Source organism: Puccinia triticina, chromosome 8A (assembly GCF_026914185.1).
Source record: "Puccinia triticina chromosome 8A, complete sequence".
Taxonomy (NCBI): Eukaryota; Fungi; Basidiomycota; class Pucciniomycetes; order Pucciniales; family Pucciniaceae; genus Puccinia; species Puccinia triticina.
In genome coordinates, this window is record NC_070565.1 from 3,552,695 (window position 1) to 3,580,490 (window position 27,796).

Consider the following 27,796-nt stretch of genomic DNA (forward strand, 5'->3'; position numbering starts at 1 on the left):
AATTTGTACACGATGAATCCGTTTTCTTTTTACGAACCATGTCAATTTCCTGAGGGAAGGTCCTTGACCTCTTGGCTCGACCTTATGTACATAGATAATTGATTGTCCCAGGGTCCCAGGGTCCCAGGAATGATATCATTGTAAGACTCAAAAGTGGTTGTGAAACCTTTTTGCTGAATGGAGAAGGGGATGAAGGAGTTGCAAGCTCTGCCCTTCTATACTACCAGCTACAAGACCCACCAAGCTCTGCTTGGCAAGTTTTAATGTGGTGATAGGAGTGGATGCTCAAGATGAGTTTGTTTGATACACCGTATAAAGAGTTGTTATTGATATATAAGGGTTGTTATGAGTGTAGTTGTAAGTTGTAAGTGTCAAAGAGTACAAGGTGGTGAGTGAATCACTGATGAGTAATAAACTGAGGAACAAAATTGGGGGGGAGAGAGCTCCCTATATAGACAAATGTGAGGGATTTTAGCTCCAGGGCAGCCCCAGTGAGGGTTTTTTGCTGGCTTGGGCTGTGTACAATTTATGCAAGGAGTGCATGCATGATGCGGGGAACAATGGCATGTGATGCAATAAAACCAAACAAAAGTGGAGGTGAAAGTTCTAGACTGCGGAGAACAATGGCACAGACTACAGGGGCAGTGCTGAATGATTTCATGCAGATAGCAAACAAAGGCAAACTAATATATGCAGTAGAGATACCATGGAGTAGGGAAATGTATGTGTATATTGGGGAATGACAGGGTGCTACAGGTTGTCCGGAGGGTCTAACTTCCAGTGCAGTGGGGCTCCAGTTACGCTTTCAGCGGTGACTAGGGGTTAATTTGGCTGTAAAATCTGATTAAGGGGTCTGTTTGGTTGTATCTTGAGGCCTTCTATGGGTGAAATATACTAGTGAGAGAAAACTTTTGATTTTTCCCATTTTGTATACCACATCATAGATTCCAATCACAGAAGTTGAACCACCAAAGCTTTTGACAGGGCTTAAACAAGACTTGAGGTGCTGTTTGGACACACTGTCAAAATATTCAGTGCTAATGATTTCTATAGGGTGTTCAAAATGGATCTTTGGATATCACTAGTGGCCAAAGCGGCTAAGCCACCGCAGGGTGTAAGCCCTCCCCACCCCTCCCTTTTCCAATTTATGGATGCCATCCCGCAATTCTGCGGCCTCCACCATGAACAATCCCACCGTGCAAACACATACACCAGGAAAAAAAAAATAGTCACTTGATGACAAGTGACATCATGCCAGCTCCAGCAGGCTACCCACCATCTACCCACCATCTACCCATCATCTACCCACCATCTAACCACTTTCAGAATTTCCACAGGAGATCCTCAGTTTTCACTGGGCACCACTGATCCCCATTTCTGGTGAGCTGATACTCAGCTTTAGCTCCAAGCTTATGCTCAACTCTGTTGCCCAGCTCATGCTCAGCTTTGTTGCCCAGATCAGAACCAGTCCTGGCCCAGCTGCGTTTCAGCTTTATTCCACTCATGGCTCATCTTAGACTCATACTAGGACTATCATTGGCCCAGCCAATGCTCAGCTTTGGACCAGTATTGGCTCAGCTGATTTTCAGCTTTGGATAAATCTTGGCCCAGCCAATGCTCAGATTCTGAGTCTGACCACTCCTGTAACAGCTTATGCTCATCTGTGGACCAGCCTTGGCTCAGCTGATGCTGAGCTGTGGACCAACCTTGGCTAAGACAATGCTCAGCTGTGGACCAGCCTTGTCTCAGCTGATGCTCAGCTGTGGATCAGCCTTGGCTCAGCTGATGCTCAGCTGTGGACCAGCCTTGGCTCAGCTGATGCTCAGCTGTGGACCAGCCTTGGCTCAGCTGATGCTCAGCTGTGGACCAGCCTTGGCTCAGCTGATGCTCAGCTGTGGACCAGCCTTGGCTCAGCTGATGCTCAGCTGTGGAACAGCCTTGGCTCAGGTGATATTAATATTTTTAATAGTCTCAAAACATCTGATGCTCAGCTTTAGAACAGCCTTGGCTCAGCCAATGCTCAGCTTTGTACCAGCATTGGCACAGCTGATGCTCAGCTTTTGAAAAGTTTTGGGCCAGCTGGTGTTAAACCTTTGAAACAGTATTGTCCCAGCTGATCCTAAGCTCTGCACAAGCCTTTTCCAAGATGATTCTCAGCTTTGGACCATTGTTGGCTAAGCTGATGCTCAGATTTGGAATATTCTTGGTCCAGCTGACACTTGGATTTGTATCAGGCTTGGAATATCCAATGCTCAGCTGTGGCCCAGGCTCAGCCAAAGCTCAGCTTTGGCCCAGGCTCAGCCAATGCCTGCTGCTCAGCTTATGATGAGCATCAACTGTTCCTGGGAAAAAATTAGGATCAGCTGACTGTGCCACATTGAGTGCTCTGGTGCAGTCCTGCAAGCTCTACAAGTGCTGGTGGAGCAGACTTGGAGCAGCGCTGGAGTAGCTCTGGAGCAGAAACAAAAGCTGCATCATGTCACTTGCCATCAAGTGACTATTTTTTTTTCCTGGTGATACTGCTGCCCAAAGCTCACCCCGCCTCGTCATACCCACACTCATGATCTGGGGACCCGAGGGGTTTGGGTCAACTAATTTTTACTCAAAATGTGCCCAAACCCGCTCCAAAAGCCAACGGGTCTTGGGTTGGATCCGGGTCAGCCCACCCATTTATACCCTGAGCAGCAGTACCAATCAAGCGTGAATTTCAATCCCATTGTAATTAATTTCAAATTTACATATGACTATGTTGAAGGTATGTTTACAGCTGAAAATCAAGTATGTCTTGTGAGGCAGAATGTGTCAAAGTTTACAAAACCTATCCTGCAACAAATGAAAAGTGTAAATTTGACAACATGCAGACCATCGCGCACAAGTATTCACCAGGGCTTGAAGGCCTGGCCAAGGACAATCTTGAACAGCTTGTACCTCAAGCAAGGGCTGGTGAGTAGGGCATCGGGTTGCAAGCCTTGGGTGAGGATTGCGTCAGGCCAGAGGGCGCTGTGATTGACTGACTTTGCTCTCTCCGTTGGCGGCACTTGGGTGTTGAAGTAGGCGGCCAGTGCATGCTTGAACGCGTGTTGCGGGCAACGGTGGGTAGTTACTTTACTTTATGATATCTGCACGATTTTTGTAAAGTAACTACCCACCGTTACTTTTTGCACCGTTATTGTTAGCAGTAACGCGCGAACAGTGGCATCACACGTAACATTACAGGCCTCTTTTTTTTGAGGCCATTACCAGTAAATTATGTTATTGAGCAATAAAAGGCCAAATTGGCCCTATTTTGGCCTTTTGTTGCTTGTTATCTTGCCCAATATCTGTCGCTACGCGCTCAGATATAGTAACGGCCGTCGCAAAAAAAAACTCTTGGTGCAATATTGATATTGCACTGCCAGTACTGGTAACAATAACAATAATGACCAAAAAACGTTACGTTATTGTTACGTTACGCGTTACTGTAGCAATAACTACCCACTGTTGTCGTGGGTGAAGTCCTTCTTGACTGCTCCCAAAGCCCCGCCCTTCTGTCAGCTATATTTGCCTCTTGGGAAATGGGCTTACTCCAGCTTGGTCTACCATATTCAGCACATAATTCTTGCTTTTTTGGCCCAGAACAGCTTGACAATCTCCGTATTGGGCAAGATCCAAGACAACAAAGATGAGGAGGGCTTAGCTTCCCCCTATTGGCCGCCGGGTTTGAGCTTGGAGTCCGCCTGTTCATGGTCTGTGATTGTGCAGGACTTTGTCTGACAGGAGCCGGCAAGGAGCCGTGACGTCTGACAGGAGAAGGGGAGCCTTGACACCTAACCGCCAAACAGGAGGGGGTTGGCGTCTGATGGTGTGAGAATAAGGGCTGGTGTGTTGGTAGAAATGTCTGCTGACCGCCCTCTTCAAGAATATATGTGTCCAGGCTGTGTGATTATTGGTAACTCGGCTCCGCACTGCTACTATCCCCTAGCCTTCAGCGCTCCTCTCTGAGCCTGATCTATAGCATGATAATCCGCAAGTGAATAAAGCTCCGCACTCTGCAAGTAACACTGTAAGTAATGATAAGGTCACATATAACTCTCCTAATACTCTAGTACATCTGTAAGTGTAAGTACAATAATGAGTAATCCCTGAGATGATAGGATAATAGGATAATCCAATAATAGAGAGAGAAGAGAAACCGTCCCCCTTTTCCCATCCTTCCCTCCACGCACGTCACCGTTCCCACCCAATCCCGCAGATCCAACACTTTCCCACACTAGTCCTTCAGCTCCGCCTGCTTTCCGCATGTAATTGTCCCAGACTCCGCTCCTCTCCAATGCTTGCCCTCCCCCCGTCCTCTGTCTAGCCCCCGCCAGTCAGTCTCTTGCTACTGCCTCTGCCCCGGTTCCACCCGCTTTAGCTGAACATGGCTCACCTGCTGATGCGCCGCAGCTACCAGTCCACGTGTGTAGTCCGCCGCAGTCCAGCCCTGTCTTTCCGCTCCAGTCCAAATAGCCGATCCAAAATCCATGATCCGCAATCCGTGCGCGACTTTCCGTAAGCTTTCTTAGCGTGCTTTTTCTGACATCATCCTCAGTGCTTATGTCGCCGGAATGCACTCTGCCTGAACCGCTCTGTGCATTCCCGCCCGCACTATCCCCGAGTGGAAGTTCTACCACACATGCCTATATAAATCACCACATCTGCCCCAGTTTTGAAGTCCTGCCCCCAGGATCTTCCCACACACATCCACTCCCACACTCAACACCTCTCTTGCACCCATCAACACATCTTTTCCCACCCATCATTTCTTGTCACCATGGTAGCTTGCGATTGCTGCACAAGACTTGGCCTCTCTTGTGTCTACTCCCGCGCCGGTTGCGCCTGCAACAACTGCTGAGATTCAAAACGCTGCTGCTCCACTTTCAAACCTAAATGTGACAGCTCTCCAAAATCAGAATCACCCGCCGCCTTCTGGATCTCAAAGTTCTTGTGCGGAATGTTCCCCGTCTGTCATCTTGGTCAGTTCCTGCACCAAGTCACCCTCCGTACACGGTGAAGACCTCATGACGCTTCTGCCCGTCCGAAACGAGTGCAAAAATGCCAAGGACTACGTCCACAAGGCCAAAGAATGGGCTACCAAACACGGCGTCAACCTGCCCCTCTTTGACAAACGTCACAAACATCCCCAGGCACCCTCACCGTCTATCACCTGCTCAAAGCAACCCTTGGAGGACCCTCCAGAACAATCTACAAAGCGTCCGTGCCCCGTTGCTCCCCAGACTCTGGGCCTTGCCAATTGCCTTTCCGCTTGTCCACAAGACCCAACACCAATTGTACTATCCCCCAGGCTCCAGGTATGTAGCTTTTCCACTCCGCTGACCGTGTCCTTGCTAACTTTGAGCCCTTTTTCCCGCTTTAGCCACCCCGACTAAGGACACCAAGATGGCACCAAACAACCCATCCCATACCCCTTCCGGTTTGCCGCCCAGCTCGCCCCAAACCACGCCGCATGCCGAGAACCCACAAGCCCAAGTCACACGCGCCTCCTCAATCCACACGTTGGAGTCCACAAACCCGCCTTCTCCGCCTGCCAACACCGGTCAAGAGGCACCTTGACTCCTTGCTCCTCCACGCGCTACCACCTGGGCCGTATCATCAACTGCCAACACTCCGCCTTGGCACCCTTGAGCCATGTCCATGCTGACCCACCTACCGCCTCCGACCAAACATGGTGCAGCAATGGATCGCCGGGTCGCGGAAATTTCCCGCAACCTGCACGACACCTTTCCTGAAGATCCCATCTGGGAGGAAGCCGTATTTCCCGCCACTGCTGTGCTCAAATACGCAGGTGCCTTCTGCAAAATGTATCACGACCTGCTTCACCTTGCTGCGGTAATGCCCGCACAATGCCGCCATAGGTACGCGACTTTCCTTGTCTGCGGAACTGTGTGGCTATGCAGCTGCGGACTGCGCGCAGCACTTTGACTCCCAGACACTTCAATAATTTCCCTCCAAGAAAAGTCAGAAAAACAACAAAAATCAATTTTTTGACCAAAATTCACCCCACTCAGCCTCTCAGTCACCGCACCCAGAAGACATCCAACAGCCAATTTCCCAAGAATTCCTCATGTCACCCAGTAAAAACCCAAGCCTCAAGCTTCCAAAAGTCAAGATACGGCACTTTTCCAGTGGAATTGTCTGGGGACTAGGGCTGGGCCCCGGGTGATACCCGAGGCCTGGAGGCATCCCAGGCTGGTGCCCTGCGGGTATACCCAAGGTCGGGTATCTAATTACCTACTCCCGGGCACTATCCGTCGGATATTGGGTACCTCCGGCGGGGACCGACTGTCCTACTGGTTCAGGCTAGCAATGAGAACACCCACAGCTCTTTGCGTTTTGGAATTGGTCGGTTCACCACCAAACAAGAGGTCAATTACGTTGCCAGTAAAATTGTCGATGTCGTCACTTGTCAGTCCTCCCATCCTTCCCTCACCTATCTGTATTAATCCAACTTGACCCCCCTTTTTTTTCTTCTTCTAGTTCTGCGCAAATTGAGTCCGTTGTGGGAGATGGTCCAGGAGGGAATTGACTTGAAATCCATCAATTGGTCCCAACATTAACCTGTGTTCCTGCCCACACACCATTGAAAAAAACAATGTATTTTAGTAGCTTTAATCCTTGCACAGTCTGACTTCATCTTCTACCCTCTCAGCAGGATCTTACTTTGTCTGTCTACACTTGTCAATATTGTTCACATGCCTTTTCCTCTCCCTGTCTTTTAGCTTTATGAATGACTTTGACGGGGTGATGATGCTGTAGTATCTTGTCAATGAAAAAAAGAGAAGGTATGATGCACGGCAATTTTGAAGAAAAGCAGCCATTCATGTAACACTTTGCTAACCTGGGACAAATGCTCAATCAAGCACAGAGCCTAGTGTGAGCTTTTATCTCGCAAACATCAGAAGATTTCCAGTTAGTTCATCAAGCAGCTGTCCTATTGCTGTACATGACCAGTCTGCATTGGTCATCAAAAGGTTTGAATCCCCTTGATGACCACTCAGACCGGTCATCTAGCAGCTTGCTTGAGTCTAGTGCTGGATGACGGGTTTGTACCAATCATTGGCAGAACTCACGCCCCTCCATGACCAGTAGAGTACATACAAACAGGTCATGGAGAGGCTTGAGTTGCGTTGAGACCTCTTGATGACTGGTCAGACAGGTCATTGAGAGGGTTATTGCCACTGTTGCATATTTGATTCAAATTTCTATTTTTTTTTCTTTTCTTTCAGCAACACTCTCTGTCTCTTGTATGTAATGAAAAGTTGGTCTCCGACCTTCTCCAAGACTTCTCCCAAGTCATTTACCCAAGATATCCGCTTGGGTAAAAATCTCAAAAAAGAATTCCGCGCTCCAACCAACCAGTTCGGACAGTCAGGTATACCCAATTGGCCTTGAGTCGGGGCCCAGCCCTACTGGGGACAGATATAAGTTGGGGGAGGATGTGGTAGACGGAAAAGTGAAAAATCAAAAGTTTTTTCTCATACATATATTTACTCACCCTAGGCCTCAAGATACCACCAAATGGACCTCAGAAATGGATTCTACGGCCAATTTTACCCCTAGTCCCCACTGGAACCCCTCCGGATTGGAAGTTACACCCTCATGGACACCTATCACATGGCCAGCCCGAGTTATCAACAGTGGGTAGTTATTGCTACAGTAACACGTAATGTAACAATAACGTAAGGTTTTTTGGCTGTTATTGTTATTGTTACCAGTAACGGCAGTGCAATATTGACATCACACCAAGAGTTTTTTTTTCGCGACGGCCGTTACTATATCTGAGCGCGTAGCGACAGATATCGGGCAAGATAACAAGCAATAAAAGGCCAAGATAGGGCCAATTTGGTATTTTATTGCTCAATAACACGTTATCCGCTGGATAACGCGTTAATTTACTGGTAATGGCCTCAAAAAAAAGAGGCCTGTAATGTTACGTGTGATGCCTCTGTTCGCGCGTTACTGCTAACAATAACGGCGCAAAAAGTAACGGCGGGTAGTTACTTTACAAAAATCCCGCAGATATTGTAAAGTAAAGTAACTACCCACCGTTGGAGTTATCAACCTGTCACAGCCCTCAAGACCCCTGTTCCCTAGTATAAATTCACCCAGCCCCATCCAAACACATACTCTCTTTCAACCCACTTATCTCAGCTGCATATGCAGGGGACCAACCCTATTTCTTCTGTATTTGCCATGTCCCCGCTTCATTTATGCACCCCTTGCAGCTGCATGCAGTCTTCTGACCCCATTTCTGCACTCTTCACATTATTCTGACACCACTCATGCACCCCTTGCATGAGGTACCCCTGTATTTGACATTTCCCCGCTTTGTTTATGCACTCCTTGCATAGTATGACATCATCTTTCATTTCTCACACCACTTTTTGCCTGTATTTAGTATCTTCTGACACCACTTGCACGCAGCCCACCAGCTAAAATCCCTCATCCAGGGTCCACCTTGTAGCTAAAATCACCCAAATTTGTCTATATAAGGAGCTCTCTCCCCCCCAGTTGTTTTTCCCTCAGCTCAGTACTCCCCAGTTATTTACATACCACCTTCACACTTACCATCACATCTGTACCTCACCACTACTGAACTCACTCTCAACTCTCACATACCTGTCATCGAACAACTTCATCTGGAACTAGACCAGACCTGTCACTTGTTTGAAACTGGCCAAGCTTAGCTTGGTGGGTCTTGTTATCTGATAGCAGAAGGGCAGAGTTTTGCACCTTGAGAGAATTTATAGCTTTCAGGCACAAGAAATAAGAGGGCTAAAATGAGTATTGATAAAAACTCAAGAATTGGGGCAGTGAGTATGACTCTCTCACCGGATGCGGCTCAGCGGGCCTTGGGGAAAGAATGAGGAGAACCGATGATTTGTAAATTTCTTGTTGTATGCTAGGTTTAAATAGACTAACAACAAGTGGCCAAAATGTGGTTAGAAGAAAAAACAAAAGGAAGGTGACTATGAGACAAGTTTCAAGTATTCTATCTCAGAGACTATGTTTGATACACGTATGACAAAATTTTATCTACTACTCACGGTTCTTAGACTACATGGTGTGATAACTTCTGTACTAACAGTGATTCTGACAATGCTTGAGAATGATATAAAACAAGTTTCAGAGGTGAAAGTAAAAGGAATCTGACAGAATTCCAACACACCTCCATCATACCCTTCACCATTCAGCAAAAGGGTTTTGCAACCAATTTTGAGTCTTACATTGGCATGGGAGTATCAAGTTCCCAAGAGAAAAGCTGGTTGACCGGCCAAGGAAAAACCCAGAAGCAACCACAAGGACAACCTTGCAAGAATGGAATAGTTGGAAAAAAGTGAATCAAAACCACTGCTGCAAAAGCATGAGCCTTTGGGGCTCTTAATTGATTGTAACAGCCTTGTAACTAACTTTGTTCACCATTTTTCATATCAGGCAAAATCCAAACAATCATAGAGTGTGCAGTCAGAAAGCAAGAGTGCCACATCTACAACTGAAAGCAAGAGCAAAAGTGATAGAAAAACCAAAAGCAAAACCAAGGAGCTCCCAGCTGATCCTTTGAAGATGGTAACCATTGTGGTGGTACAAATAGCTGGGTGGTTAGAGAACGCCCACAAAGCAGCATGGTCGGAAAGCGCGGGCAGCTGAGCTCATCAGAAAGCTTGTGCATTCCTGAGAGAGGAGAAAAGCACGCGTGCTTATATGCTGCTGAGGGGACCTTGAATGTACAACCAAACAAAAGCACACAGAAAGTCAACAGCCGGAGGCGGGCGCGGACCAGGGGACCGACATGGGTGCGGGGAACCAGGGTTTGAGCCATGACCTAGATGGAGATTTAGCTGAGAGTCGGAGTAGGACTGCGGCGTATCAAGCACACAGACAGACTGGTAGCGGGGCGTAGTTAGGTGAACTGGGGCAGTGAAAGCGGACGTCATCAGCGGATGAAGTTGGGGTGGAAGCGCTGGGTAGAGACTAACTCCGGAGGCTAGTTGTGGGGTGCAGGAGAACAGGTGTTGCAGATGTGCAAGGCTGGGAGGCAATGCAGGTGGAGTTTGTTAGTGCGGGAAAAGAGGAATGCAGACGACGCCAGGTGGGAATGGAGGACTCCAGGGCGGAGAGAGTGGGGGGGGGGGGGGGGAGATGGGACTTTAGGGGATGGATTTTCTCTCACTATTCCAGCATTCTACTTACTACTCTGATGGTACCAACATTGTAGTAGAAGTTTTCTCATGTGTTACTTTATGGATTACAAGTGTGCGGAGAGTTTTTACCTACCCTACAATCATACCTTTGCGGAGTTCTTGCGTGTGGAAGCAGAGCAGCTGAACCCTTTGTAGACTAGGCGGATCTCATCAGACTCACAGAGGAGTGCTGAAGGGATTTGTATGTTGCAGAGTTTCAGTGCCAACTACAAAACAAGCCTGGAACTATTCTAGAAGGAAGGCGGACACTCAACTTTACCTGTACTTCCTGCATTCTAGTTGACAAGTGGGGGGCTGGCCGGGAACCCTACATTTGTTTTGTTATTGGCAACCGGAAAACTCAACTCATTCCTTGGTGAATGAGCTTTCCAGGCAAATTATTTACGCCTGTGGAAAATCTGACAGCAACGGAGATCAGCAACAGTTTTGTGAGTGGAACAGACAAAGAAGCGCAGGAGTTGTTGGACAGCGGAGATACTGTATGGGGCGGAGAAGACAAGGCAACAGAGCGCAGACAAATCACCCCAAATCAATCTTGGCTTGGAGCTGCTGCGGGCATAAAAACACGATCAGTTTTGACTATACGGAAGCAGTTTTCTCCCTCGGTGTTGCAATCCCTTTTCCTCAATAATTTAAAGGGAAAACAAACAACTAGCAAGTAACCACCGTCGGACCCAATTGGAAAGACGAAGTGGCTGGAGATAGCTAGTACAACTAGCGGTACTTACGGACTCCCACCCAAATCACCAAAAGACGTGGAAATGGCTGAACTTGGATTGGCAGTCATACTGGAGGTGGTGCCGCCGCTGACTGGTGCTAAGATACGGCCTTGGGATTATCCCAACTTGAGATTCATGGCGGACAATGTGGAGTGGTTTCTTGACAGGTTCGATAACGCCTCAGGACAGGAGGGTTTGTTGGACGGGGATAAGGTTTGGCAGGTGGTGAACTTCTTTCTGGAAGGGGAGGAGATGGAGGGCTTCACAAGGAAGCATGGGCCAAAGCTCCAAAGTGAGATCCTGGAGGATCACGGACCAAGGTACCGAGAGGCAGACTTGGACAGGGTGGCAGATGAGATGGCCCGGGCAGGTGGCGTGCGTACAAGGGCTGAGTACCTGGTGTACACGACAGACTTTGACCGGGTCCTCCGCTATCTTGCACGGAACCAGCTCGTGTCAGAGGACCTGGCTTCTGTGAAGCGGACTTTTCTGCAAGGGCTTGAGAAGTTGCTAGGGGAAAAGGTGCTGCGGTCCATGAGCAAAAAGGGCCAGATCGGGAAGGCTTGAGTGGGGGGGCCGTGGGTGCTTCCCAAGATGAAGGTGTTATGTGTTGCAGTGAAAGTTGAGTTGGAGGTTCTGAAATGATGGATGATGCCAGTGCCGGGCTGTCCGTTCATGTTCCGGCTCCCTAGGCGGCTTCCGGGGCGACTTTGGCGGCGGCTCTGGCGGCAGTTTCTGCAGCGGCTCTGGTAACTCCCCAGGAGGCGAGCGTGTTGGCAGACACTCTGAAGGAGTTAAATTTGTTCATTCAGCGTGCGGTGAACCAAAAACTGCCGGTTCCAGCAAAAGATGCGGGGTCTGGTCCCGCTCCAAGGGGTCAGCCCGCTGCCGGACAAGCTTAAGGCCAGGGGGCTGGTCCCTCTGGTGGTTACAGGCTGCAAGAGCCGCCAGTGTGCGATTATTGCAAAGAGTTGGGGCACATGCAAAACGGCTGCGGAGATTACAGCGTGAACCAAGCGGCGGGGTTGGGAGTTCTTTTGGCCAAATAATCAACTGGACACAGGTGTGGTGCTGCGGGACGTCATACGCAAAGCCAACCAGGCTTCCGCGAAGTGAAAGGAGCCAGTGGTCAAGACCAACATGGGCACGTTAGTCGGAGTGAGGCCATGGAAACCTCCTGTTGTGACACATGAATAGTGGTAAGTCCAGACCGGAGAAGTCTTCCTAGAGTTGAACAGACATCACAATTTTCTCACATGGGGTGGTGGGAAAATTATTAAAATTGGCAGAGGATGTTCTGCCAGCCTTAGAGTCAACACAGCTGACCTAAAGTCTGCCTTTTTCTAATTTTTACACACGAATTACTTCATATCTTTTTCACCTTAAGAGATATCCTTGTTTTGACTTGCAATTTTAACCCTAGTTACAACTTACCAATTGTTTGTAACTCTACTCCTTCCCTGAGTTCTTGAGTTGTGGCGCGCATGTGCAGTTGTGATGTGTCAGCGCTACCAGGCGCGCCAAACCACATGTACATATGTAATTACATAAGCAAACTGTGAAAATTTTTGAAGTCAGGATCCCCCTTGCCTGAGGAGGATCTACAGACTTCAGCACACCAGAACAACACCCCAGATAACCCAGGATCACCACCAAAGAGATTACCACGCTCCCAGTATACCTACCCTCACAGGCGCCTAGGATATTGACAGTAAGTAAGCTCTTTCACTGAACCTTGCTTATCCAGAGTGAAAATCTGTTGCTCTTGATTGCTTCTTCTTTTCTTTAACTCTTTCAATCATCAAAGATCAAAAGGTTGTCTCTGATTAAGACCTATAAAATCAGAGCAGAGTAGTAACCCTACTTCTGAATCCCACCAACGTTTCCTTGTTGTAAGTGGAGGCTGTTGCACTCTCTTGGCCTTGCACAGCTGGCATCCAACTTTTCCAGGTTGAGAATAGCCCAGATCAATAATTAAAAGACTTAAAGTCTAGGCCTGATCTTCTCTTTTCTCTCTTTCTTTCTCTCCTTCTGTTTGTATTTCTTTATCCCAAGAAATCCAACCTGATTCCCCCCTTTTTTCTTGTGTCCTGTAGTCACATGAGAGACTCAGGCTCATATGTTCTTTAACATGAAAAATGATGCTGCTTAAGTTTTAGAGCTTCTCAATCACTGCAAGAAATTTTAGACGCCTCCAGGGAAAAATATGTATTTTTCCCCCCTGATTTTCTATTGACTCAAGGCAAGCCGCAAAGACCTCCAGAATTTTTCCATAGGGTCATGAAGACCCTATCTGCAGATCCATAGAAAAACAAAGTGGCAAAAATCCAATCCTTGTTTGAGGGAATTTGCAGTGCGTAAAGTGTTTATCAGAGGGCGCGCACTGCGTCGCGACGTTGCGGATTGATCGCCCACAGTGTGCAAAGTATTTTTCAAAGTGCGCGAAGTAAGTCCGAAAAAATAACTTGACAGCCTGGATTAGCACTAAGCCGGGAGTAAGCTAATTGATTACTCCTTGAGTTGCACCCACACCAATGCGGATGCTCTAAGAGGAACTGTTGGGTTTTCATTTTCCTTCTGCCTCATTTTCCGTGATTGTCTCTCTATCACTTCTTATGTCCGCTCTTCACTTGTAGTTTCTCTGGTCATACTATCCTGTCATCTCAGCCAAGTGACATTGATCCTGCCTGTATTTGCCCGCTAGTTTTCCATATGTTTCACTCGTGTGCGCGCTCTGTTTGTGATAGCTTGTATGTCACCTTTCTCTCCTCCTGAGATTCCATCAGGTTCCATTCCTTTCTATTCATTTTCTTCTCATATTCATTGTGTCTCAACCACATGTCAGCCCTGTGTATCTAGTCTATTTTAGCCTAGCCTAGCACAGAGCAATAACAACATCGGTTCTTCCTTCTTTCTACCCGCGCCTCTTATCCGAGCCGATCCGGTGAGCCTTCTCCCCCTCATTGTCCCCTCTCGAGCCCAAAGGCTCATCTTTGTGTGTTCTTCGCGCTGCGGTCTTCTGTCGAAATCCCTTCAGGAACACATGAACACTTTATAACTAACAGACCGTAGGATGCAGGAAGCATGAGATTGGTAAGGAATTATGATCAGGGACACTTGAGCTGAGAGAATCGGGGCAAAAGGAAAAGAGAGGCCAGGCCAGAGGACACAATTCCATCAAAAGTTTGTGAGGCTGCAACCATATGAAACAAGAATCTGTGAGCCGGGAAAAAAGAGGTGAAAGTGAACCGAGTAAAAATTGGTAGCTTTCAGGAAAAAATTAATTAATAACAGCTAGGTGACAATATGGTGAATCAGAGCTGTTTATCTGTAATAAGACCAATCACACTCCAATTCTACGGTTTATCTGAGATCAATTTGACCGTGACCTCTCTTGGGGGTTCAATATCATGCACACCCTCAGCAGCCATAAGTTCATACAACTGCTGGCGATGAGCTCCGATAATCTCTCGCCATGTTTTTGAGTTTACTTCTGCCTCCATAGCTTCGGTAGCTATAAAAAAGAGCCCGTCTCTATAGTTGAAAAGATACAGGTTTCGATGACCTGCTTGAAGGATTGGACCCCTGTCATAGCTTTCCATAGAAACGCCGATCTGGATGTGTTTTGTCCTTGAGGTATTTCCCACCAGTTTCCCTACAGTTAAATAGTTACTGCCCCTAGGTCTGCGTTTTTCTCCCCCAATTTTGAAAGGAGCACCATCCCTCGGGTTCCACTTGTGATCGATGTGGGCAATCCAGTAATCGTTGCCCTTGTGGGCGACCTTGAGCAATACTGCGTTGACCCAAGCCGTAGCAACGAGTGTGCTCAAAAGCAAGAGTTGAAGAATTGTCCGCATCTCGCTGTTCTTTGTATGCTTCGAGATCTTCCAAGAAAAATGTATTATTATCCTTTGGCAAAAGTCAAAGTAGTTGGAGCTTTCTGACAAGATATGAACCGGTAAGATTCCGACCTGTGAGGACACTACAGGGTACAATCACACTGCTCAGCAACCGTGCCCAAGCTAAACAGACAAACACGGGGATGGTATAGGACAGCAGCGAAGTGAAACCAATCAAGACGGCCATTACCTTATCTTTTGGCTGCAGTGATCAAGAGTAGATAGCGCTTTGGTGGCACAAGCAATGGCAATGCGTTCCGGAAGAGAGAAAAGCAACGAAGCCACTAGTGATTACACGGAGCAATGCATCCGCTCAGCTCCACACCCCGCCGGAACACCGATGCAGCACTGGTTCATGCGATGTACTACAGACTCCGCCGAGGGGCCGGAGCGAGCAAGTTCATCATAGCGTGCGCGTTTCATCACAGATGTTCGTCGCCAAAGCGGGTCGCGGCGCGCGCGTGACTTCAGCGAGACCTGTCTCTGGACGGGATGTTGTACAACTGGCAGGATGAGCCTGCCATCGGCACAGTGAGCAGTGCTTGATGCAGAATACTGTCATTCTTGGCCCTTAGATCGGGACGCACTGCGAACACCCGACGTCTGGCGGCCTGACGTCTTCGTCTACTGGGTCAAACCCCGCACCGTTGTAGCCAGCGTCCCCGTTTTTTTATCTCTTTCCTATGCTGCATTTCCCGCGTCCTGTGATTGTGGCGGAGCCAAAGACGAGGCGGGTGTGAGGAGCCGGCCCAGCTTCTGACGAGTGCACGGAGGCTGAGCTCAGGGCGGGCTCGCAACAGCTCTGGCCGAGGGAGAGGCAGGGGAGAGGGCACCCTTCGAGGAGCCCACAGACGCCCTCGCCTCACCCCCGCCACCGCCTGTCCACCGTAGCGACCCGCCCGGCGTCCTCACAAGGGCTCCAAAGCCTCACTCGCCCCAGAAAAGAGGGCGTCGGGCGCTGAGGGGGCCCGCAGCAAACAGGCAGGGACGATGGCGCGCCGCGCCCAGGAAAGCACGAAAGGACGCACGAGGACGGGTGGCTGGCCACGCGAGGGAAGCGCGCTGGGCGGAGTCCCCACACGCCCTCCAAGCGTGGCGCGGCCGGAGACTGGACATACACACACAGAGACACCGGAGATGGGGCGGGCTCGCGAAGCGCGATGATGGCAGACGGATCCGAGATATACACACAGACACGAACAGAGAGAAAGGACAGTCCGGGGAGGGGGGGGGGGGGAGGGGTTCCTCGAAAAGGAGGGCAGGGGGACGAGGATGGACAGGAGCTGGACGACGGGGCAGTGGGGAAAGGGGGTAGGGGAAGGGGAAGGGATTACGAGGGGGGCCGGGGCGGGGCGAGGACGGGGGTTGGCGGGAGGGGCGGAGGAGAGGAGGGGCCGGCGAGGGTGGCGAGGCTGGGCTGCGGCTGGCGGCGGAAGCTTCCGGGCAGGGCGGGGGCCTCCGGGGGCGAAGACACAGGCCTGGACGCGGCAGCCCTAGCAGACACAGGCCTTGAAGACACAGGCCTTGAAGACACAGGCCTTGAAGCGACGGGCCTTGAAGCGACGGGTCTGGAAGCGGCGGGCCGGGAGACACGCGAGTGAGCGCGGGCCAAGAGACGGGCGCCAGCGGGGCCATCGGGGTTGTTCATGCTGGCGCCAGCGGCGGTGTCGTTGTTGGTGTCGGAGGAGGGCGAGGAAGCGGGCGGCGGGACGGGGGCGGCTGCGGGAGCGCGGGGGGTGCGGGGGGCGGCGCTGACGGAGCGGCTCTTCTTGAGCCCGGCGATCGCGAGCCCGGGCATCGTCGTTGGCGGGTCCGGGGTTGTCCAGCTGGAGCCAGGCGCGGCAGAAGCGGGGGCGTCGCTGGGGCAGCGGGTGCGCCGGGAGCTGGCGCTGCGGACGCAGCCGCTGCTGGCCGGCCGGGCCCCTCCGGCTTTCGAAGCCCCGGCCATCGTCGAGTACTCGTGCTTGCTGCGCGGGTCGGGCGCGGTCGGGCCGGTGGGACTGGAGCCGGCCGAGCCGGGCTTTTTGCTCGTCAACTGCACACAGACACACACACGGGCTCAGGATGAGTGTGGTGGATGAAGCAGAGGGGGAGAGGGGACGGACGGACCTGGGTGTGGAGCTTCTTGATGGCCGGGAGGCGGGGTTCGAGGGGGACGAAGGGAAGCGAGAGGGGTTCAGCAGCAGAGCTATCCCAGTGGCCATCGGGATCCTGTTGTTGTTGTTGTTGTTGTTGCTGCTGGGGGGTTGAGGAAGAGCAGGAGGTGGGGCGGGGGTTGGCGAAGAAGCGGTCGCGGACGGCGCGGTTTCCGAGGACGAGCTGGCGGTGGAGCCAGGCGGAGAAGTTGGGGGAGCGGAGGAAGGCGGTGTAGAAGCCGCCGGGGGCGGAGAGCGCGCTGGCGGTGAAGCCGGCCATCAGGCGGGAGCGGAACTCGAGCGCCGTGGTGTGCTCCTTCAGCGACTTGAGGAAGAGCTCCGAGTTGAACGTGCCCGTCCGGCGGGGCTCGTTGCCTACGCCTCTACCACCCACCACACAGCAGCATCAATACGTCTGCTCTTGTGTACTTTGAGTGGACAGACAACTCACTCGGCCGTCGGCAGCAGGGTGGTGAAGTAGCGTTGCAAGGGCTGCAGGAACTGCTCGGTGAGCACGGAGAAGTGGCGCGAGATGACGATGTCGGCATGGTGGTAGTCCTTGCGCTCGAGACAGAGCAGGAGCTGCTTGACGACGGTCTTGTTCTTGTGGAGGACGCGTTTGCGCTCGGTGAGCAGGCCGATGTGGTGGTTGAGACTCGCGCCCTGCTGGCTCAGACTCAGCACGTTCGGCCACGCATGCGTTGCCGTCAGGATGATCGGGTTCGTCGCCCCGATCAGGCCCACGGCGCGCGCCTATATCAAAACCAACCCCACCACCGTTTCGTGTTGGTTTTTTTTTTTTTTTTCATGCTGGTCTGTGTGTGTGTGTGTGGGGGGGGGGGGGGGGACTGACTTTGTTCTTCCCGAACAGCAGGCCGAAGTCGGGGTCGTGGATCGTGATGTAGGGCCGCCAGTTGGCATGAAAGGGGATCTGCAAACGGCGTAAATGCTGTGTTTTTGGGGGCATGAGGGGGGAAGGGGGACGTACGGGGCGGATGAGGTTTTTGAGGTGGAGGACGGTGTCGGAGACGATGTCGGGGGTGGCGCCGAAGACGACGAGGGGCTCGGCGAGGATGAGGATTTCCCAGAGGAGCCAGAGGTCGGAGACGGAGAGCGTGGAGAGCGGGTTGAGCTGGGAGGAGGAGGCGGCGGCGGCAGACGATGAGGCGGCGGAGGAGGCGGGGGCGAGGGAGGAGGAGGGCGTGGATCCGAACATGATGTAGCTCAGATAGGTGGTCGGGTTGGAGGCCAGGACATGGTAGTCGAGCGGGTTGGACGTGAACTGGACGCTGCGGTGGGCGCCTCCCTTCAGCAGCGGGAAGGCGGTCTTGGGGTCCGGGATCTGGGCCTGGTTGGGCAGCGGGATGATGAACTTGTGGTCCTGGCCCAAGAAGCGCAGCTCCAGGTCGGCCCCCGGCGTCGGGTCTGGCCTACAAACATCCTGCATCATCAGCGGGCGTTTTTTTTTTTCTTTTTTTCGGTTGAGGCCGACGCAGCTGACCATGAGACGATGTTGGCGAAGGCCGTGGCGAGGCTCTTTGCGCCTTGGCTCGCATACAGCGGGCCGAGCCGGGAGACCAGGGTGGAGAACAGGCCGGCGTAGTCGGGCAGATGGGTGATCTAGAGTCAGCCGCAGAGGAGTGAGCGCGAGTTACAGATGTTGGATGGGAGGGACTGACGAGGACGATGGAGCGCTGGTTGTAGCCTCTGGGGACGGCGGGGTCGCGTTCCTGGACGAAGTAGACGTACCCGCACAGGTCGCTGGCGGGGGTGGGTTTGGTGAGCGCGAAGGGTTCCTGGGGGCTGCTGAGGGGGTCGGGGGAGGGCTGGGTGAGTTTGAGGGCGGGCTGGCGGGCGGCGGTGGCGGCGGGGGTGTTGGGGGTGGGGGGGAAGGAGGAGGAGCCGGGGATGCGCCAGCTGAAGAGCAGGCTGCCGCTCTTGGCACAGTCGGGGAAGGAGGAGAAGGCGATGTTGGCCATCTGCGCGGGCGTGAACTGGACGGGCGGATAGCAGTTGTCGAAGTCTGTGGCGGATGGCGAGTCAGGCCAGTGTCTCTGGCAGAGAGAGAGAGAGAGAAAGCAGCGTACCCGGGCCCTCGTCGAGATCGAAGTTGATGAGGGCGAAGGTGACGAGCCAGCGGCTGGCGGCGGCGATGCTGGCCGGGGTGAGCGTGGCCAGGGGGGGGACCGGGAGGGTGTGTTTGAGCGTGGGCAGGCTGGGGGCCGGCAGCGGGGGCGGCTCGGCGATGTCCTGGTGCTGGCGCGGGTGGCGGCGGGAGGCGGAGTGGGCGAGCGGGCTGGTGGCGGCGGCGGCCATCGTGTGGGTGGTGGTCGGTGGCTGGGGAAGCAGCGGGTGGGCGAGCTGGCTGGCTGCTGCTGCTGCTGCCAGTGGGCGGGCATTTCAAATCACCAAAGCGAGTCTCAGCACTCCAACAAAAACACATTTCGAGTCACACACCCAGCACTCCCCTCCTTTGGTATTACCCCCCCAAACACATCGGGATCACATGGAGTACATATTAGCCCAACCCTAAAATATGTGTCATCATCATTTTTGGCATGCAAACGAGAGTGTTCTCACTAAAAAAAAAACAAAAAAAAAAAAAAGGGTGAAACCATTGCGCGCAAGTAGCACAGCACAGCGCAAAGCGCAGCAAGTTGGGCAGCCACTTTTTTCACCCTTGGAGAACATCCACTGGGTCAAAAATCGTAAGTGCCCAACATGATATGACATTCCTGCTGCCAAACAGGGCCTAAGTCATCTGCAAAGTCAGCATGTGGTGTGGTCCACATGATCAACATTGGCTGTTTCAAGCAAGATGTATCAAACAAGTCTCACCATGAAAAAAAAAAAAAACTCAAGAAACTGCTGTCAGTTGACATGCAGGATACTCAAATTCATTCCCAGATTGAATTCCAGGGTGGTATACCCTGGAACATTTGCAAGTTTTCCAGCTTAATTCTAGCCTAAGGCAAATGCTCAGGGAACATCAGCCGCTCCACTCTGGCGCAGCCCAACAGTATGTACCACCAGGGGAGATATGTTCCCACTCCCCAGGGAGTGCCTGACTATAACTTTTTTCCATAACTGTGCTGGAGGCCTTTGGTAAAGCAATAGTGAATAGGTATGAACAAGACTGGAAGTCAGTGTGGAAATCAGTTGGAAATCATCCTGAAATAAACCATAACTTGCCAAAAAAATCATCCAGAACTCATCTATAATTCATCCAGAACTCATCCAGAATATAGTCCTTTCTTGGCTCCATGACCAGTGTGTCCTTTCCATGGAGATGTGAAAGGCCCAGCCTGTGATTTTTTCCCCCTCATGTACTCGCGTACATCAGGGGGACAATTGGTGTCTCAAAACAAATTTTTTACTTTTCATGTGGCTGTGAAAGGCCCATCCTGTGATATTTCCACCTCAATGTACGCGTGTACATCAGGGTGACTATTAGCAAAGTGCAAAAAGGTTAACTTGCATGTGCACATGTGAATTTTGAAAAGCAAAAAAATACAAAATTCACTAGATCATTTTTGTGAGGAGGACAGGATATATGGCCAAAGTGAATTGGCACTGCAATCCAACCTTGACTTAACTCAGACTTTCACCCTATTAAAACAGTTTTTTGTCATTTTTATCAGCCAAATTCAAATTAATTCCCGCATTTCCAAGAAAATGGGTTTCAATTTCAATGACTGCAACATTACCACATTCCAAAAATCTAAACCCAATAATACCAAGTCAACTTTTAGTTTAATTTTGTACATCAGGGCATATAATGTGAATTACAAGAAACCCATTTTTTTGGAAGAATTACTTTTGAGAATGGGAATTTTGCTTTGCTATCCTTAAAAATCAGTAGACAGGAGCAATTGATGAGTTGGACTTTGGTGAAATATCATTTCATCATATTTCTTCCTACAGTTGTACATAGAAAACAAAAGAATTCTACACAACATTGTGTTGACTTCCAAATCAATTGTGACCAACTTTTCACTAACTTCTCCATCCAATTTAATATTTTGGGGATGAGTTGCTAATCCACATCAGGCTCACATCCTACCAAAACTCACATAAAATTCAGCTCTGGCACTCCCTGGGGAGTGGGAACATATCTCCCCTGGTGTACAGAGGCTCCCAGGTTGGGTTGACCAGGCCACACATAGAGGGGGTTGGCCATTATGTACATGCCTGGCCCGGTTGACCAGTCATTGAGAGAGGCTATACACCTCCTCAATGACCAGTCCACTGGTCATCAAGTTACACCTTCTTGATGACTGGTCAAACAGTCATTGGGAGGGACTTAATACCCTTTTGATGACCGGTTGACCGGTCATCAAGAGGGACCTTACAGCCTCTTGATGACCGGTTGACCAGTCATCAAGGGGGGCTCTACACCTCCTTGATGACCGGTCAACCGGTCATTGAGAGGGACCTAAATACCCTTTTGATGACCGGTTGACCGGTCATTGAGAGGAGCATTACAGCCTCTTGATGACCGGATGACCGGTCATCAAAAGGTACCTTACAACCTCTCGATGACCAGTTTACCAGTCATTGAGGGGGGCTCTACACCTCCTCAATGACTGGTTGACCAGTCATCAAGAGGGACCTAATACCCTTTTGATGACCAGTTGACCGGTCATTGAGAGGAACCATACAGCTTCTTGATGACCGGTTGACCGGTCATCAAAAGGGACCTTACAACCTTTCAATGAGCTGTTGACCAGTCATTGAGGGGGGCTCTACATCTTCTTGATGACCGGTCAACTGGTCATCAACAAGGACCCTATACCTTCCTATGTTGTGGGAGCAACCACCCAGTAGTCCTTTGTCCCCACTGAGGACTCATGCGGAGAGAGTGCTCAGCATGAAGAACTGAGCTGCAATGATCTGGTGTGGCTTAGCACCAAACTTCACCAGACCATGCTGGGCTAGTTGCATGGAATGACAAGGGAATAACCCAGGTTGAACTCAAAGTAACATCAGAGTGATTGCATGTCAAGTGACACAGGTTTCTCCAGTTTTTTTTATAGTGTATGTAATGATACCTCTGAAACAATAAACCACTAATAGCTCAGTGCTTTACTGGATGTTGAAACAAGGATACAATTTACATGATGTGATCTCACTGAGTTCAAAAATGGTCTGTATATCTTACAAGTCAGTATGACTGCTTATACATAAGCTGATTTGGGAATATTGTTATTGAACTCAAACCAGCCTTCACTCCAGCTTTTGCGTTCCTGGCTGTTGATAAGTTTGAAGATGTGTATTGTTCATTATGTAAATCAACAGGAGTGATCCAACTCATATAATTAATGGATGGCTGTCTGAGAGAGCTGCAAGACACCATTCCTTTTGAATTTGACCAATATAGATAACCCATCTTTCAAATCCTAACAACAAATAAAGATAACCAATCCATCTCATATTCTCCCTCTACAGCCATTAGAAACTCACAGATAATCCAAATTGCAAAAATTACTGGTCAAGAAAATTCATCACCTAATTACCTCAGCCTCAATATAAAAGCTCCAGATAACCCATTGGTGTCATACAAAGTGATAAACTCCAAAATTTTGGATCTTGATAACTAGCAATGAAGCTTATTCTCAGCATAGTTGAGTTATATGACATTCCTTCATTCTCAGCAGTAAAATGAGCAAGCTGACCTTCTAAATTAATTTTGAATACATTTTTTGTAGTGTTTCAATACATTTTTTTCCCTGATGGGCCTGAAATACAGCCTTTCCCTGCCAAGATTGAGTTATGGAGATGCCCAAACCAGAGCATACATGGGCTATAGAGTCATTCACCTATCTAGTGATTTCCAGCAAATCCATGGACAGGCAAACCTCCAAGCACTCTACCAAAACTTAGGCAGAGGGGGGAAAGATACAGCTTCTAATTATGACCGTCACATATTTTTCAAAAATATTGAATTGCTGGGATATTTTCCTAAGGAGAAATACCCACATCAGACAGAAGAAGATATAGTACCAATGAATGAAGCCCTTATCACACTAGGCAGCAATGCAGCTTGTCATGCTGGTGAAATTCTACCTGGAAATTCTCAATCTAAGCCCCAAGGTCCTAAGTTGAAATTTGAAAATTTGAATCTCAAAGGCAAACAAGATGAAATTGACAGTTATGATAATCACATCACCAATGAAAAAACCACCAACCATCAAGAGGAAATTCAGGTTTCCAATTCATCAGATCAGAAAATATCAAGGGTGCTATTAGGAGACCCAGATCACAGCAAGTGTGGAATATGCCTTTCAGAATTCAGTCCACCAGACGAAGAAGATGTCAATGCACAGCGCAAAATTACAAATATCTCAAGGATTAATCAGTGTGGACATTACTACCACCCCCATTGCATAAAAAATGGCTTGCTGATCACAACACCTGTCCCAAATGTCGGGGCGAATTGCCACAGTCAAAGTAACCAAATCTGAAGCCCAAAGAATGGCCTTCAGATTCTCAAAAACTAAAAGTGCAGATTTTACCTTCTCCCAATTAGTTAAGGGGTACCATGCACATCACCAAATCCACCATTTTTAAAACAATTTTTTTTTTCCCTTCAACTAACCCATTTGGAGCCACAGGTGAATATTATTTTTTTCTAATTGACTGGTTTCTTATTGTGAATTTCTTATACCCCTTATTTTTAAGGATTCAAATTCAAGGATTTCCATTCCCTTTTTTTTTGATTGTCAAATCTATTTCTTATACCCCTTATTTTTAAGGATTCAAATTCATGGATTTCCATTCCCTTTTTTTTGATTGTCAAATCTGAATTTATAACTACTCATATAGAATTCCTATTTATTTATTACTTGGTCCATTTCTATGCATCATTCACTATTTTGTCAGCTCAACCATTGTCTAGGTATTTTCTGTGCCCCTACCATGGCGAAATCAACTTGAGCAATATCCTCTTGGTCCCCAAAGCACCCAATCCCAATCCCACTTTTGAACCTAGAGGATTTACTATTTTCTCATTTGAAATTGATCCCAAAAGGCATTATTTGGATTCTGACACTAGGCCCTTTCAAATGCAAGGGTGTAGCCACCTTGGACTCCAGTAAAGTTTTATTTCTCACTCATCAGTCACGTGTCACTAGAATGTTAGTCTGTGAACTTCAGTTTATTCATCCTTGATTCCCCAAAACAAAAACTAGATTTATCATGACAAGAATTCAGAATCTCCGGTAAAAGTGTTGGTGCAACAATTTGGATAAGCTGGAGGTGTGGGCATGTATGTGCAAATTTTTCATCCCACCATCTCAATTTCAATTACCCAGTAATATTTCTTCAAGCTTTCAGTGTGCCTGAGAGTTTCAAAAAACAAAGTTCAATATGGTTTTTTCCGATTCTTCTTCATCCAAATTTCCACATTGGTGCTTACAGGTGGTATACGGGCATCAGCAATGAATCAAATTTCAGATACAAGAAGAAAAGATGAGGCAAACAACAACCCAAGTACCCATTAAAGACACAACCAGAATTATGCAGCCAATGGCGCCTCTGTTGAAAGAGAACAAGATGTTTGTGGGTGTTGACTGTCTAGGCATGCCTGGACATGTTTGTGAGCTGGGCAAACTCGTGGGGCTTAGATGCTGGCTCAAGCTTCTCAAAACAGGCAATTTTGCTTGGTAGGACATCATAGCCAGCCTTGTGTGATTTCATTGACCATTGACCCCTCCAACATCATCACTTCCCATTGTAGAGCTCACATAAACACTAGCCTGGTTGTAAAGCCCGCTCAACCGCGCACTTCACAAACATGTCACAAGACCTACATAGTCCCACCATTCCTCTTTCCTAGAAACAAAGGGTAGTTAAGCTACGCGTAACGCGTAGATAACGGTAACGTAACGAAATTTTTGTTGTTATCTACGCGTTACGCGTAACAGCAGTGCGATTACGTTATCGCAACACGTTAAGCCAGTTTTCTTTATCCTTGTTGCGTTATCCGGGCGCGCGGAGCCCTTGAGAACAGGCAAAAAATGAGGCTAAAAAGCCTTAAATGGTCCGTTATTGCGTTATCCAGGGGATAACGCAATAACGGGCCTCAAAAATGAGGCCCGTTATGTTACGCGCGGGGCCTGAAATGTCCCCGTTACTAGTAAAGTAACAGGGGGCCCCGGATAACGGGGGTAGTTACGTTACCAAAATTGCGCAGATAACACAACGTAACGTAACTACCCTTCGTTGTTCCTAGCTCAGCAGAGACTTGACCCCAACTTCTCTCTCTCCTGAGCTAGGTATGTCCCTTCTTTCTATTTCTCCATCTTTTCTCTTCCTCCCTTCCTCATTTGTACATAGCAGAGACTTGACCCCAACTTCTCTCTCTCCTGAGCTAGATGCAATAAAGACCCCCCAACGTTGGCATTAGAATCTCTTGAGACTGTTGTCTCTCCTGAGTGCCAGCGCCTAGCCCAGTGAAGAGCTTCCAGCTCTTACACTGGTCCATGTTGGGCCTTGATCAGAAGGATTTTAATCACAATCAACTGCTTTAACATCAGTTCTTGCTGAAAGTCACATGCCCACAGCCATTTTTAAACTTTTTAAGCTTAATTTTTTTTAAAATTGGAAACATCAATTTTGGTTGGGGGAATAAAATGCCACAATGTGAAACGGGCTAATGAGCTCTTCTATAACAGAATCTTTCCAATGGAAAACATGACCACCACACCCAACAAAAATCCTCACACCTACAACCAAGCAAAGACAAACAACTAGAGGGCAACCATCCAAACCAAACTCAAGGCCATGACCAGGCTGGGCATATGGGAAGTGGTCTCCATCCCCTCTGACCAACCATTTTTTGGAATTGTCTGCGTATTTAGGAAGAAATTTGACGCCAGTGTCAACCTTGTGAAATTCAAGGCCCAAGGCAGCGCTGAAAAGGAGGAAATTGACTTCAATAAATCCTATGCCCCCACTTTTTGATCCTCTGCTCTTTGTGCAGCCCTCGCCCATGGTGTGAACTCTGGTATGCAGATCCACCAGATGGATATCCAATGGCAAAACACCTTCTTCAATTGAATGTTGGGAAAATTCATTTATGGACTTAGGATGCTGCCTTGGATCTGGTACTTGGCTCTTAATGACTTCCTTGCTTCCATCAACTTCTCTCCCCTTTCCCGCCAATCCCTGTCTCTTCATACCCAACATCCAATTCCCAGTAGAGATGGCAATTGGTACCCGGGTACCGCCTGCTTTTTTGGCCCAAAACAGATACCCATACCCGTACTTGGCACCCGCGGCGGCAGTACCCGGGTCTTTCTGGCGGGTACCGGCGGTACCCGCCAAGTTGTTTTTGTAGATATGTGCCTGCTCGCCGAGAGGGATCCCTCTTGGGCTTCTGCGAACTGGTATCAGTATACCTGCCGCCGAGAGAGGATTTATACCTGCTCGCCGAGAGAGATTCCTCTCGGCGAGCACTGGTATACACACACCAGCTCGCCGAGAGGCATTCCTCTTGGCGAGCTGGTGGGTGTATACCTGCTCGCCGAGAGGAATCCCTCTCACCAGCTCGCCAAGAGGAATGCCTCTCGGCGAGCTGGTGTGTGTATACCAGTGCTTGCCAAGAGGAATCCCTCTTGGCGAGCTGGTGTGTGTATACCAGTGCTTGCCAAGAGGAATCCCTCTTGGCGAGCTGGTGTGTGTATACCGGTGCTCGCCAAGAGGAATCCCTCTCGGCGAGCCGGTCATGGTGCGTGTACACCAGCTCTCCGAACTCTCGGCGAGCTGTTGTGTGTACACCAGCTCTCCGAGCTCTCGGCGAGCTGGTGTGTGTACACCAGCTCTCCGAGCTCTTGGCGAGCTGGTGTGTGTACACCAGCTCTCCGAACTCTCGGCGAGCTGGTGTGTGTATACCTGCTCGCCGAGAGGAATCCCTCTTGGCGGGCTGGTGGGCGAGCTGGTGGCGCTGCAGCCGAGGATATCACACAGGACTTGCAGGAGACAAGTCCAGAAGGGGGTCGGGGACATACACAGCGGAAAATAGGTAGCAGTATTGGCGGGTATCAAGCGGCGGTACCCGGGTACCCGCCTAAAAATCACACAAAAACCAACACCCGTACCCGTACTTGGCACCCGCGACCCTGATGAGTACCCGCCGGCGGGTGCCGGGTACCGCCGCGCGGGTACCCGTTTGCCATCTCTAATTCCCAGTCTGGGAATGTCTTCTCCATGTCTATTTTGAAGGCATGGCCATCATCAGCAATGACGTGAACCACTTCCAACACTTATTCTCCAAATGGTTCCTCATGGACAACCTTGGCCAAGCCAAATCTCTCCTTGGCATAAAAATCACTCACCACAACGGCTACATCACTCTCTCTCAAACCTGCCACACTGAAGAACTCCTCAAGGGGTACAACCACTTCAACTCCTGCAAGGCTTTGACTTCAATGGTCCCCTGCACCTGCTTTGGTCACCAAGATTGTCAATTTCACCAACATGAATGTGAACTACTGTTGGGTAGAGATGGCCTCGCGGTACCGGTTTGGGGGTACCTGGTACCGCCTGGAGGGTACCCTCTGGTGCGCCGGCGCACCAGCCCAGAGGTACCAGGTGCGGTACCAGGTGCCTGCTTTGGGGGTAAAAAACTGAAGACACCCTGGTGTACCGCCAGTGTACCGTTGGCTAGGGAATGCCTTTGGGTACCCGTTGGCAGGTACCTGCCGCACCCGCCGCGCACCCGCCAGGCCGTGCCGGATGCGGTGTTGGGTGTCAGCTTTTGGTGAAAAAACGGGTGCGTACCCGGGTACCCGCCTCCCGCA

At 49.7% G+C, this 27,796-nt stretch overlaps 2 protein-coding genes across 2 annotated transcripts; both read right to left on the reverse strand.

Annotated features, from left to right (window-relative positions):
* Nucleotides 1-14,316: 14,316 nt before the first annotated feature.
* On the reverse strand, nt 14,317-14,817 carry PtA15_8A328 (uncharacterized protein; the record flags this gene model as incomplete). The annotated part of the gene is made up of 1 exon (XM_053171746.1): nt 14,317-14,817. The coding sequence occupies one exon, from the start codon at nt 14,815-14,817 to the stop codon at nt 14,317-14,319; it is 501 nt and encodes a 166-aa protein (XP_053022979.1).
* An 822-nt stretch (nt 14,818-15,639) lies between these two features.
* Nucleotides 15,640-19,310, reverse strand: PtA15_8A329 (uncharacterized protein; the record flags this gene model as incomplete). Its single annotated transcript, XM_053171747.1, has 11 exons — nt 15,640-15,737; nt 15,849-15,967; nt 16,392-16,894; nt 16,969-17,377; nt 17,446-17,747; nt 17,848-17,925; nt 17,983-18,424; nt 18,496-18,614; nt 18,674-18,800; nt 18,909-19,017; nt 19,082-19,310. The coding sequence occupies 11 exons, from the start codon at nt 19,308-19,310 to the stop codon at nt 15,640-15,642; spliced, it is 2,535 nt and encodes an 844-aa protein (XP_053022980.1).
* Between the last annotated feature and the right edge of the window lie 8,486 nt (nt 19,311-27,796).